A 13,944-nucleotide genomic window follows, 5' to 3' on the forward strand; every position below is an offset into this window, starting at 1 on the left:
GAATCTGCCTGACAATGCAGGAGATGCGGGTTAGATCCCTGGGTCAGGAAAATCCCCTTGGAGAAGAAAATGGCAACCTGCTCCAGTGTTCTTGCCTGGGAAATTCCGTGGACAGGTCGAAGGAGCCTGACCCACTGTAGTCCATGGGATCACAAAAGAGCTGGACACGACTGAGTGACTACGCAACAACAATGCTAATGGTGTAGCCCTTGGAATTGCAAGCTGTTTGTTGTCTTGTGCGTGTGTGTTTTTAAAGCATTCAGCTATCACCACCCCCAACCTAAGAAACACTTTAAGAGAACTGTGGCATTGGCAACAATTGCCAGGGAAACCGGAAGACTGAGCACTCAGGTTAAAGCAGGTTAAGCAAGGAAGAAACTAATTTCAAAGCTGCCTGCATTAATGTGTAAATACCCATTTAAAACCATACATTTTAAGTGACGCAAAATTAAATTAGGATAGAATTAAATTAAAAACTAATTTAATGAAAGATTAGCTCTTTCTTGTTAGCACTGATTACAGGATACACCTAATTATGCAAAAGGTTTTTAATAGATGCCTTTGAGCAGTTTGTTCTGAGCGCTGACTTTGAAAGCAAGTTGGGCTAATAGCCTTCCGCCCCCGCAGTTCCCAAAACACTTTGGCGTCATTACTGGTACATTCATTTCACAGAATGGAAAGGCTGGTAAGAACCTCAGAGATCAGTCAATTTGTCCCTTCCATTTTACAGGTGGGAAAAACGGAGGCCTCAGCATAAGTAAATGAGTTTCCAAAGCCCTGTAAAGTGAAAGTGAAGTCGCTCAGTCATGTCCGACTCTTCGCGACTCGTGGACTGTAGCCCACCAAGCTCCTCCGTCCATGGGATTCTCCTGGCAAGAATACTGGAGTGGGTTGCCATTTCCTTCTCCAAGCAGTTAGTATAAAAATGGAGCCAAAAATTCAAATCCCCTGACTCCCAAACTATTGCCCCTTCTGTGACTTTTATCTCTTAGGAACAAGATTCTAAGTACATATCAGAATTTTTTATCGAAGTATAGTTGATTTACAACTTTGTGCTGGTTTCTGGTATATGGCAAAGTGACTCACATATGTATCTGTGTGTGTATGTATTTATTCTTTTCCATCGTGGCTCATTACAGAATACTGACAACAGTTCCCTGTGCTTTACAATAGGATCTTGTTGTTGATTTTACACATGGTTGTTTGTATCTGCTAATCCCAAATTCCTAATTTATCCCTCCCCTACCCACTCTGGGGCTTCCTTGCTGGCTCGGTGGTAAAGAATCTGCCTGCCAATGGGTTCAATCCTTGGGTCAGGAAGATCCCCTGGAGTTGGAAATGGTAACCCACTCCAGTACTCTTGCCTGGGAAATCCCATGGACAGAGGAGCCTGGCAGCTATAGTCAAAAGAGTTGGACATGAAAAAGACAACCTCCTTCAATAACCATGAGTTTGATGTCTATGTCTGTTTCTATGGTAAACATCAGAAATTTTTTAATTAAAGAAAGTCCACTAGGGAAAATCTAAACTTCTTAAACTGCCCAACTCCCTTGATTTTGACTTATTTTTTAAACTTTATATTTACACAACATTTGTTGGAAATTAAGTACAGCACTCTGTAAGTAGAAGCTGGATGAATTTACAGTTAAGGCAAATCAGCCATTCTATTTTTACTCTGACCGTTTGTGGCATCATAGGCCTGAGAACCAGAGGACAAAGGACGAGCCTGGGCGATGCTGAGAGAGGGTACAGGGGTGATGGGGCATCTGACCAGGAATACGGCACCCGGGTCCTCCTCCGCCCCCTCTCTACCACAGGAATCCCTATGGAGGTGACATTTAGAGCCTGAGATTTTTTTTTAAACCCAGTTTCCTTGGTCACAGCTACCACCTTGCTCGAATGACCGTGCTCCCTGCAGCCTCTCCAAACTCCAGGGCCTTTGCAGTTCTGTTCACTGATGGGCATCAATTGTGCTCAAATGCTGAAGTCACTCGGTGCCACCTGAGGACGTTTCTCCTCCACATTCGCTGATTAACTTGGGCCACGTAACAGAGACTGACAGGAGAACACTTGCCCCTGGGCCACATGGATCACAGCCACACGCCATCAGCCTAACGTGGCCCCGGAAGTTATGAACATTTTCTTTTTTCAATATTTATTTTATTTACTATTTGTTTGGCCGTGTCAGGGCTTAGTTGTGTATCAAACCTGGGCCCCCCCTACATTAGGAGCATGGAGTCTTAGCCACAGAACCAGGAGGGAAGTCCCTTGGATGTTTTCAAAAAGCCCTCAGAAGTGGAAACCGGACTGTCTGGCCCTGACTTTCTGTTTAGAATGATGTCAGTGATGAGACTCACAGTCACGGATGCTTTGGAGCAGATCCCAGGCCTGTCTATGCTCTAAGCTTTATAACCAGGTGGTCTGTGGACATGACCTGTGGCCTGGGAGTGAGGCTCCGTGCAGGGAAGGGGCCGGCTCCAGGGAGACACTCTCCCTCCATCTCAGCCTGCCAGCATCCCCCATAAACCCGCAGCACACCATCCTACCTGCCCACCCCCTGGCCCAGCCCCCGTCTTCCCTCAGCTGCTCCTCCACCGGCCAGCCCAGCTGGGGCTTCAGTGAGGACTGAGGGGAACGTGGTATGGGTCCCCTGCACTCCAGGAGGATGGGGGAACTGAGCACAGAGGACAGGAATGAGAGCTGCCAGTCAGAAGCCAGGCACAGCTCCGCAACTGCTGTCGCCCACCGCCCCCCCCCAAAAAAGATGCCTTGAAAGCACTTTTCTAATCCAGAGGGAGAAACAGAACACTTTCAGCCCTGAGGGAGCACTCATAGCTGTCTTAACCTTGTCCCCAGCACCTGACCGTGGAGGAACTTAGTGGCCCCTGTTAACCAAGTCAGAGACTGCAATGCCTGTGTTCCCTCTGGGAAAGCCAGAGCAGGGACACGTTCTTCTCCATCAGGCAACAATTTTCAAAAAGAAAGGGTCATAGCACCCGAATTCACACGTGAACTGGGCTATTCTGGTACATGGTTGGGATTTCACAGCCATGAAATCCTTCTAATATTCCAAAGGGTTGGGGTTTCCAAACTGAGTCTGGGGATCAGATTGTCATTTTTAGTATTTAATTCTGTAAATCAAGACCTGGAAAAGAAAAGCAAACTTTGGCCTCCTTCTTGTATTGTATCACATACACATAAACGCCAAAAAACTGACCTCCGTAGAGGGGCATTCTCCTCAATGTCTTCCAGGGTCTCCAAGGATGATCGCTGGGAGATGAGGCGACGTCTGCAGAAAGAGGAAAAAAAAAAATCTAGGTGTTCAAACTGCGTCATGAAATGGATCAGGAATTTCCATAAAGCTAAAACTGCTCTAAAAAATAAAGTCCGTTAAAAAAAAAATCAGATGAAAGGTGTCTTTAAGAGGCTGTCATACTTCCAGACCGTACCCTGAATGCCAAGCCCATCTTGCCTTGCTGAATCCTGACGTTCTCCCTGGGAAGAAACGAGACGTGATGGAGACATTTTATGCTGCCAAATAGCAAAACCAGACAAGGTGCCTCTTACTGCATATACTTTTGGTACTGTGTGTGTACGTGTGTGCTCAGTGGCTAAGTCATGTCCCACTCGTTTGAGACCCCATGGACTGTAGCCCTCCAGGCTCTTCTGTCCATGGGACTCTCCAGGCAAGAATAATGGGATGGGTTGCCTTTTCCTCCTCCAGCGGATCTCCCTGACCCAGGGACCTAACTCGCATCTCCTGTACTGGCAGGCAGATTCTTCACCACCGACCACCTGGGAAGCCCACTGGTACTGTATGCACTTTTCCTAAAGCATTAGATATGTTTTTAGTATTAAAATACTGTTAAATATTGAAATATCAGTGGTCTGAGCCAGCTTTAGCTGATAAATATTAAATTTTAAAACCACACTACATAAAATATCAAAATCATTAGGAGGCAATAAATAAAACTTATGGTCTCAGGGACTTCCCTGGTGGTCGAGTAGGTAAGACTCCATGCTGCCAATTCAGGGGACTCAGGTTCCATCCCTGTTTGGAAAGCTAAGGTCCCACATGCCTTGTGGCACAGCCAAAAGATGAGAAACAAAAACAAACAAGCAAAACTTACGGTCTCTGGTTGGCCATGATTTCAAAAGCAACTAGAGACACAGATGACATCATTTCCCCGGGAGAATTTCTCAGCGACCATTAAGAATATATATCAGGACATAACTAGGCAAAACACAAATGCTTTCCAGATGCTAAAGAACTGAAAACCACCTGTCCAAACCTCCTTGATCTTCTTTTGTCCAACCGAAATAAGAATGGGTCCTAGATAACTCAGAATATCTGACACAGGGACCAGGTTGGGTGATGGTTGGCAATTTCACAGTAAATCCATTTGAACAAAGACCATCACTTCATAGTAAAATAGGTGATTTGGCTGATGGTGGGGGGTGGTAGTGATCAGAAAAAAATCTGATTCAGTCTTTACCTTGGAAAGGACTAAAATTAGAAGGATAAGTCTATTTTATATTCACTTGACAACAGTTAGGTTCAGTTCAGTTCAGTCGCTCAGTCGTGTCCGACTCTTTATGACCCCATGAATCACAGCATGCCAGGCCTCCCTGTCCATCACCAACTCCCGGAGTTCACTAAAACTCACATCCATTGATTCTGTGATGCCATCCAGCCATCTTATCCTCTGTCGTCCCCTTCTCCTCCTGCCCCCAATCCCTCCCAATATCAGAGTCTTTTCCAATGAGTCAACTCTTCACATGAGGTGGCCAAAGTACTGGAGTTTCAGCTTTAGCATCATTCCTTCCAAAGAATACCCAGGGCTGATCGCCTTTAAAATGGACATGCAATTATAACCACGGTCTAATTTGTCATAAAGAAAAAAAATGAAATGTTTTTTGCTTTGTTCCGTGTGTATTGTTTCTGACCAACCATGTGGCTACCTTTTTGTTTCACATTTTAAATAAGAAAGGTCATTTCTGCAAACCATTTGAGGGCTTCATTGATTTTCTCAGAGCCTGTCTTCATCTTTTCAAAAAGTATTTATTTATTTGGCTATGTCGGGTCCTAGTTGCAGCATATGGGATCTCTGGTCTTTAAGGTGGCATTCAGGATCTAGTTCCCTGACCGGGCCCCCTGCATTGGGAGTGTGGCGTCTTAGCCACTGGACCACCAGGCAAGTCCCGTCTTCATATTTTGACATCAAGTCCTTTCTAAAACACTTAGCATGTTCTCTCTGCTTTTCTCTCCAGTGACCCTTCTCTGTCCACGTGTGAGAACTGGAAGCACTCCGACATCACCTTCAGTGTCTTCACGACATGCTGACCTTTTGTAAGATATGCAGTTTTATTCCACAGTTAACTCACACTGAATTTCCATTTCTCTAATGTTGCCAGATTTCCAACAGTCAGCCAGACTGGAGGCAATGGCCTTGGGGAGACACTGGTCTTAACTGAGGGGTGGGGAATTGATTTTATAGGTGGGGATTTGAAAGGAACCCAATTCTTCAGCAAGCAGGACCTCTCTATGCAGCCCCATGAGTCCGGGGACTCGGCTCACCAGGACCCCTGTGACCCTGTGGTTGAAGGAAGGGTCCACTTCATCTACTGAGGTGCAGTTCCTCCGGGTGCCAGGTCTGGCTGGAATGTAGCTGCAGGCTGGGATGGGGGCCTAGTTAGTCCCAGTCCCACCCACCAGAGCTCTCAGAGATAGGCGTCACCACGCTCCCCACCCAAGGGGCGGTGTGATGCTACAAGCAGCATGTGTGCTGGGGCAGATAGATTTCAATCCTGGAGTCTGGAAGCTTTGGGACCTTAGAAAACTTCTTAATCCTTGAGCCTCAGTCTCCTCATCTATGAAATGGGGAGATGAGAAAAACTAAGAGAGAGACATAAAGTCCATGGTACAGAACAGTTCATGACTTGGAGCTCCTGGGTTTTCATAATCACTCCAGTTCCTGCCACTGGGGCTGCACCCTGACCCATAACCCTCCCCACTCAGTTGATGGGGTCAGCTTGGCTCTCTTAGCCCTGGCAGCTCCTCCAACCCCAGCCAGTGTCTAGGTTGTCACTCCAAACACCCTGTGCCTGAGTCAACCGGTGACAAGTGCTCCTCCACTCCTACCCCTCCTTCCACGCAGAACTAGCTTGGTGTCACATGTGCTGATGCAACGGCCACCTATAAAATTAGCGCCCTCACACTTCTGTGCTGCTTCTCACTTAATACCAACATCCTCCAATGGGCATGTGATTAAAATGATAATTTACTCTGTCTACTTCTGGATAATGTTCTGAGTTTTTAAATCAAAAGTGAAATATTATTTTAGGTATGCACCTCTAGATTGTCATTAGACAACCTATTCACAGGCAGAAATAAGTATATGGGTTTCGGACCCTGAAAAATTCCAACAAATTCCGTCAAAATCAGGTGACGGGTAAACAGATATTTGATGTTTGGCTCAACCTGCAACCAGGGTGACTGCAATGACTGTACAGCTTCAAGATCTCCGTTCCTACAATCATCCTGACAGAGGTCAACCAGGAAGCCCTGTGGTCAGCCCTGGGCAGCAAAGATACCACCAAGGTTGCAGGAAAGGCCTAGCAAGTGCATTCTGCCCACACTTCTGACCACACCAACAGCGAGCCTGGCCTGTTGGGACCACAAAGCTGACCCCGGCTTGACTCCTGTCTCTTCAAGGGCTCATATTCAAGGGGGAATCCGTGGGACCATCAGCAGGGAATTCCATTAACAATCCCTTGAGCTCTTCTGGCATTTGGGGCTGCCCCTCCTCCCAGCTCAAAAATGGGGAGGCCAGTCCTCCAGTTGCGAACGCCAAGTGAACCCACAGAGGACACATGAAGCCCTGTAGGGTACCCTGAGGCTCAGAGGCTCCTGTCCAGCATTCACACCTGGAGGTTCACCCTGGAAAACTAGGTCCATTCCCACAAGCACACAATCTGACAATTTCCTAATCTAAAAGCCACACCCAGCATGCTCTTTGAAAAATCATCATATTAGAATACATCTTTCTCTGTATTTATAAGGATTTGTTTTCTAAAAGATATTAAATCAGAGATTCTCTTCATGAGTTGAACAGCTATAAATTCTCTCTTTCTCTCTCTCACACATACAGAGGCACTCTTAAGGTCTGGATTCCTTAAAGGGAAAAAAATGCAAAACTCAAATGCCCAACTGTTCCTTTAAATTCAGCAAACGTGCCTCCCGTCTTCATGAACAGAACCAAGCTATATACTCTTTAAGATGCACATATAGAGCTTGGAAAGAACTACCATGGTTCCTTATAAAGAAACCATCATATGCATGTACACACTGCTATATTTAAAATGGATAACCAACAAGGATCCGAGAAATAGCACAGGGAACTCGGCTCAGTGTTACGTGGCAGCTTGGATGGGAGGGGAGTCTGGGGGAGAATGGATACGTGGATATGTTTGGCTGAGACCCATATATACGTATATATGTATGGCTGGTGGATATGCTGTCTACCAGCATATCACAGTGTTAATCAGCTATACTCCAATATAAAATAAAAAGTTTAAAAAAAATTGTTATATGGCACCAAGAAAACAAAGATGTGATCCCTGCCCTTCCTGCCACAAAGGGCCTGCCCTGTGGTGATCACTCATCTCTGCCCCCTAACACCCGGCTACATCCTTCCAGGGTGTGTAAGAACCTCTTCCATTGCCTTCTATGCTCAGAAAGCCCCAAATGGAAGGGACGGCTAACCATAGGTGGCCAGCCTTCACCAGGCACTTTTCACACTGCAGTCTGCCTCATAAACCAAGTCCATGACTGTGCAGACTCCTAACCATTGGGAACAGTTAACAAGCAGAGGTCTTTGCATATTTTAATGACTGATGGGGAATACTCAGTCTTGGACCAAAACAACATGCCCCCTTATTAACCAAGCAGACATTCAATAACAGCCCAAGCATTCTGCGTCGACATCACTACATGGATGGCTGAGTCCTCAGAATTCAGGGTCCCCGTGTTGTCTGACAACTATCATCTGGGTCCTTCCACACTGACCACCAACACTTTTGAGGCTGATGTGGTTCACATTCAACTCTCATAGGTGAGTCAGCCTCCCTAAAGCCCCCAGGCTCATTTTAGAATATTATCCTTTGAAGGCTGGACTCTGCCGGGGCAAGGAAATGCCAATACATGATGTGTTTGTCTACCTAGATATACCTACATGGACCGAATAATTCACTTCTTGTTTGGGCTAATGGTTGACGGTGGTGCAAGTCACCTAGGACCCAGGGCTGGTCACAGTGGAAGTCCTGGCAATGGAGCCTCATCATAGTGGACACTGGACTCACGGATGTCCCTGCTGACCAGTGAGGCCAGGGCAGGGTCATCCTGGACCCTTTGGCTCAGAGTAATTCCCTTATGGGGTGGCCCAGGGCAGCAGCTTGACCCCAAATCCAGTGTCAGGTAGTGGGCACCAGCGGGGACAGCTCTGGCCCCGATTTAGGACCAAGAGAGGATAAAGAAGGTGATCCCTGGTCCGACAAGTAAGTCAGGTTGGATCAATGCTCTCCACCCTGGCTGCACCCAGGGAATGCTCACCATCTCTGGGAGAAAAACTCAAGCTTTGAGAGTAAGAAGGGACCCTGACCACCTGGGTCAACACATCACTATCTTGTGTGGCTCTGGTTCTCCCCATGTAAGGAACCCCCTTCCCGGCTATAAGACAGGCCGCTGGACAGGGCGTGAGGCCCCACGGATCGCTCAGCTACACAGGGGATGTGCCAGCTGAGGTCATAATTACCTCAAATCCATCTAGACAGTTATCATGATCAAAAAACCCCAAACAAACAAAACCTCCAACCACAGAAAGAACTTTTCCCTCTAGTCATCAGACACCCATACAGTTGTAATTTATTTGCTTTGTTACTTGTGTCCTTCTCACGCTGACCACCTCCTTCTCGTTGGAAAAAAACTGACGACTCCAGGGGATTTCCCCAGTGGTCCAGTGGTTAGGACTAGGTGGTCCCACTGCAGGGGGGCCTGGGTTTGATTGCTGGTCGGGGAATTGTGATCCTGCATACATTACAGTGTGACCAAAAAGGAAAAATTAAAAAACCAAAACAAGTACAGAGATAATAACACGGAAACATATACATTACCATATGTAAAACAGATAGCCAACAGGAATCTGCTATATAACTCAGGGAACTCAAACTGGGGCTCTGTGACAATGTAGAGGGGTGGGAGGAGGAGGGAGGTAGGAGGGAGGTTCAGGAGGGAGGGGACATATGTATACCTATGGCTGATTCATGTTGATATATGGTGGAAACCAACACAATATTGTAAAGCATTTATTCTTCAGTTAAAAATAAATAAACTTAATTATAAAAAAACAAACAAACAAACAAAATGGCCCCTCCCGCCACTGAGCTGCTCAGCGAAGCACTCGCTCCCCTCACCTGTGCAGGCTCAGGGGCGGAGTGTACTTAGCCAACAGCAGGGACTTGATCGAGGCGAGCTGAACAAACTCATAGAGTTTGCCATCAGCAGGTGGGTGTTTGGGGAATCTTCCCAGACAGCATTTTCGTGGCCTTCCACTCAAGGCTTCTCTATACACAGTTATTACTGGGATTTCTCTGTTCAATCCACCAGATCCCAGTCTGATCACCAGAGCCCAAAAATCATCCTCAGAAAGCATCCCATAGCCTCACTACAGTGGGAAGCAGTAGACGGCAGAAGACCCTACCCCTACAGGAGGTGGGGGGGGGGGAGGGGGGATGGGGAGAAGGGCCAGTGCCCCTAGCACAGCCCAGCAGTGTGCAGGGAGAAGGCCTGATCTGTTTAAAATGGATTTCTTATGAGTTTATTAAACATTCATTTCCCACTTGCTTTTTGACTATAAGAGTAATAAGTTTCATTGTTTAAAAAAATTCGAAGATGTGTGAAGTAGAAATTGAGGAGATGACCTGCAAACCCCAGGGTCCAGAGGACACCCTCTAAGAGTCTGGCATGTGTCCTTTCAGACTTGCTCCTAGTTTCACATATACTTGTAAACATAAATATATATATATATATATATACACACACACACACATATACACATACACAGCCTCCTCTGTCCATGGGACTCTCCCAGCAAGAATACTGGAGTGGGTTGCCATGCCCTCCTCCAGGGGATCTTCCCGACCCACGGATCGAACTCGCGCCTCTGGTTCTTTGCCACGAGAGCCGCCTGCGAAGCCCTTCCGACGTACACTTTTTACTTATCTGGCCGCATCGGATCTTAGCTGCAGCACACGGGCCTCTCTGGCTTTGGTGCTCGGGCTTCTCTCTAGTTGTGGCACACGGGCTCAGCAGTTGCAACATGTGAGATCAGTTGTCCTGAAGCACATGGGATCTCAGTTCCCTGATCAGGGATCAAATCCAAGTCCTCTGCATCAGAAGGCGGATTCTTAACCACTGGACCACAAGAGAAGTCCCAGAGATGGACTTTTTTATCAGGTAGAGAATCCCTTTGCAAAATGTCATAAGATTCCATCCCTTGGTCAACATATCTCACCTACAAAAGAGGGCTTATTACTTCATTAAGCCATAAGGAGAAGAACCCCTATGAATCCAGAATCATACTTTCATTGATACAGCTTTTGTGAAAATGCTGGCTTTCAAACACCAGGCTCTCAAGGTCAAGTGCTAACGTTCCATTGCTCTTTCCTTTATTCTCTCACACGGCTTCTGACAGCACCAGGTCATAGCACCAGAAGCTCGAGCTCCAGACTCAGCATCTAAATTGGGATGATTTTGGTCGTGATTTGGCAAATTTTAAAGCCAAGATCCCAGATGCTTCTGTAGCAGAAATTGTCAGAAGAAGCAAACTGTTTTGCACCAGTACATATGTGTTCACAGATGAAGGAAGAGAAGTCAGCTGCCACCTCTCAACAGAAGCTACAGAATCTTACAGCAAAACGGCCCTGGCTTCAGCCAGAAGATGTGTTTGTTCGTTAGACGCATGCTCAGTTCTGCTTTCCACGGATCTACAGTGATCTGTCTCACAGCAAAGGTGCTGGTGGAACTGAGTGAGGCCCTAGCTTGCTCATGTGGCAACAGCTACTTGTCAGACTGTAGAAGAAACTCCAGAGGAGTTTCTGTGATGTCAGGGGACTCAGACATCACAGTATGGCTGGGCCAGGTCACTAGGCTGGGGTGACTGCAGAACCCCCAGCCTGGACCAGTCAGGCCCTGCAGGGGTATTAGGCAGAGCGCATGGCTGGTTTGCTTGAGCAGGGGAAAAAACCCTCTCCCCTGTGGCAGCATAATGCATGTATAGCCAGATCCACCCTCAGAATACTGATGGACACAGTCCACACCTCCAGAGGATCATGGGAGGTTTCCTTGCAAAGGAAGAAAATAGATCATCTTTAATAAAAGAAGAGCTGTGTGGATCCAGAAACAGACCAAAAAAAAAAAAAAAAGGCTAGGAAACTGATTTTCAATCTGACTACATTTTAAGAGTCTCTAGTTGATGAGCTGGGCAAAGAATCACACTGAGATCAATATGCTGAGATGCCAATCACCTTGTTCAACTAAGATCTGTTTCTATGTTTTAAAAATTCAGCCATTTATTTCCTGTTTTTGCAAGCATTTATTTATTAATGGAATACCAAATAGCGAGCAGCAAGCTGGATGCTGAGAGACAGCAGTGTATAAATACTGTCCCCTCCGTCATGGAGTTTACATTTACGATCAGGAGAACAGACAAGAAACAAGTAAAATAATTCTAGTTGTGAAAGAGATTAACACAAAGGGGGAAGAAAACAAATGACCTAATAATACCGTGGGGCTACTAGGAAGATGGAATTCCCAGGTAGCTCAGTGGTAAAGAATCCGCCCGCCAAAGAAGGAGCCGCAGCAGACACAGGTTCAGTCCCTGGGTGGGGAAGATCTCCTGGGGTAGGAAATGGCAGCCCACTCCAGCATTCTTGCCTGGAGAATCCCATGGACAGAGGAGCCTGGCGGACTACAGGCCATGGGTTGCAAAGAGTCAGACGGGACTGAGCAACTGAGCGCACACACACTCTCAGAATACATTTAAGTCATCTGTAAACGTATTTAGTTCTTGTTGCCACATTTTTATACTCCTGTCAACAAAGCAACTCCAAGTGTTTACAGGGAATAGGGAGGCACTCAGTTTGTCTGAGTCTGCTTTTGTTTCAAGGTTCACATCAGACTCACCAAAACCTGGAAAACCAAGGTGTGAGGTCATCTTGGCACGGAGGGCTATGCACAGACAGACTTGCGGGCAGGGTTTAATAACTGGCCAGGTATTTACACCTCAGATTCCCAGTCCACCCTATCCACTGGGCCCTGCTGATCTTACAAAATCCCCTTTCCATCATGTCATTCCCTAATTTGAAGATCCGCAATGATTCTCCCTAGGAACAAGTTCAAACTCCTCTTTAAAAAGGGACTAAGACCTCTGACTAGAGGTCAGAGGACAGAGCAGACACAGCACAAGGGGCCACCCTGAAAGTAGGTCTCCTGGGGGCATTCCTGGGGTCCCAGGGAATTGAGGTGGGGGGCTCGGCCAGGGCCACAAGCTGATAGTGCCACATTCTAATTCCCCCTCCACCCCATCCTGGAGGGAAGGGCCTGGCACTGCAGCTGGAGGGAGCAAGTTGGCCAAATTACAGAACAGGAACCAAGAGCAGGTGTTTTTGTTTTAAAGTCAGGACCCAGAAAGGTTTGAGGCTTTGTGTGACTGATGAGATAAACAACAGTGTCCTTCAAAAGAACATGCCGGATACCCATGGGGGGTGAAGAGGGGGGCCCAAGCCAGGATAGGGTGAGGATGGAAAGGAAACATGAGCAATAAAAAGACCACTCAAAATAAAAAAATCAGCTTCATACTAGAAAGGAAAGAGGCCTGTCGATCGAAAAGAACCAGTTCAAGGAGTCTGGGGCCAACTCACGTTTGTCCTGGGTAGGAACCAGAATCTAAAGAATCAAATCCAGGTATGTCTGTGTAAAGGGTGCCCTGAGCCAGGTGCGGAGCGTGTGGGAGGCAGGGGACAGAGCTCAGACAAGAGCTAAGATTTAACTGGGAGAGGACCTCCTGGAGAAGGAGCAGCTGGTCTAGGACAGGAGGTTCAAGGGTAAACTCAGGAAGGATGGACACACATGCCTCACGGGAGCTGGATAGGACAGAACACCAGGTTTTGCAAGACATAGAGGCATTCCCTGAAGGAATGTCAGGGAAGAAGCCCAACAGAAGCCAGGAGCCAGACAGGTCCCAATCAGATGGCGGTTCCAGGAGGAGCTGGTGAGACCCCGAAAGTCAAGTGAACATGCAGATGAGTGGGCTGGGAGCTGCACCGCAGTGCGATGAAACAGACATGTGCACCCAGAAGCATGCGTGCACTTGTGTGTGCATTTATCAGCAACCTCACCTTTCTTTCCCAGTCCTTAGGAGGACTTAACTGTTGCTTTGCAAGGATGCCTTTCCGTGCTAAAAACCTTCTGGGACTTCCCTGACGGTCCAGTGGGTACGACTCTGAATCTACAACGCAGGAGGCAGAGGCTCTATCCCTGGTTAGGGAGCTAGGATCCCGCATGCTGTGCAGCCAAAACAGGAAATCACTGAGACCTTCCAAGCCATCAGAAGGCAGAGTGGGGCCTCTATGCCCAGCACTCTGGAGTCTGCAGCACAGAGACTGGAGACGGACAGGACGAAGTCGAGCCCTACCCCGTGAGGTGAGGTCCGCTCCCTGACTCTCCGTTTGAAGAGCTGAGATGTCAGTGGAAGCTGATTTAATTAGAACCAGCAGAGACAGGCAGGGCAGGTGACTTCCATGCCGGTATTTCACAGAACCTTTTGAGGCCGCCTTCCAGCTTAATCGTTCCCCTGAGTTTCTCCTTTGGTTTCCAGCTTGACCTTT

General features: G+C 47.2%; 1 protein-coding gene across 1 annotated transcript in view; it reads right to left on the reverse strand.

Annotated features, from left to right (window-relative positions):
• Nucleotides 1-13,944, reverse strand: part of CABLES1 (Cdk5 and Abl enzyme substrate 1) — a 102,867-nt gene that overhangs the window by 52,339 nt on the left and 36,584 nt on the right. Inside the window, exon 2 of the mRNA XM_018039695.1 lies at nt 3,218-3,289. Within this exon, the coding sequence (XP_017895184.1) occupies nt 3,218-3,289 (72 nt within the window). The remainder of the gene's footprint in view (nt 1-3,217; nt 3,290-13,944) is intronic.

Source organism: Capra hircus, chromosome 24 (genome assembly GCF_001704415.2).
Source record: "Capra hircus breed San Clemente chromosome 24, ASM170441v1, whole genome shotgun sequence".
In the NCBI taxonomy this organism is placed as follows: domain Eukaryota; kingdom Metazoa; phylum Chordata; class Mammalia; order Artiodactyla; family Bovidae; genus Capra; species Capra hircus.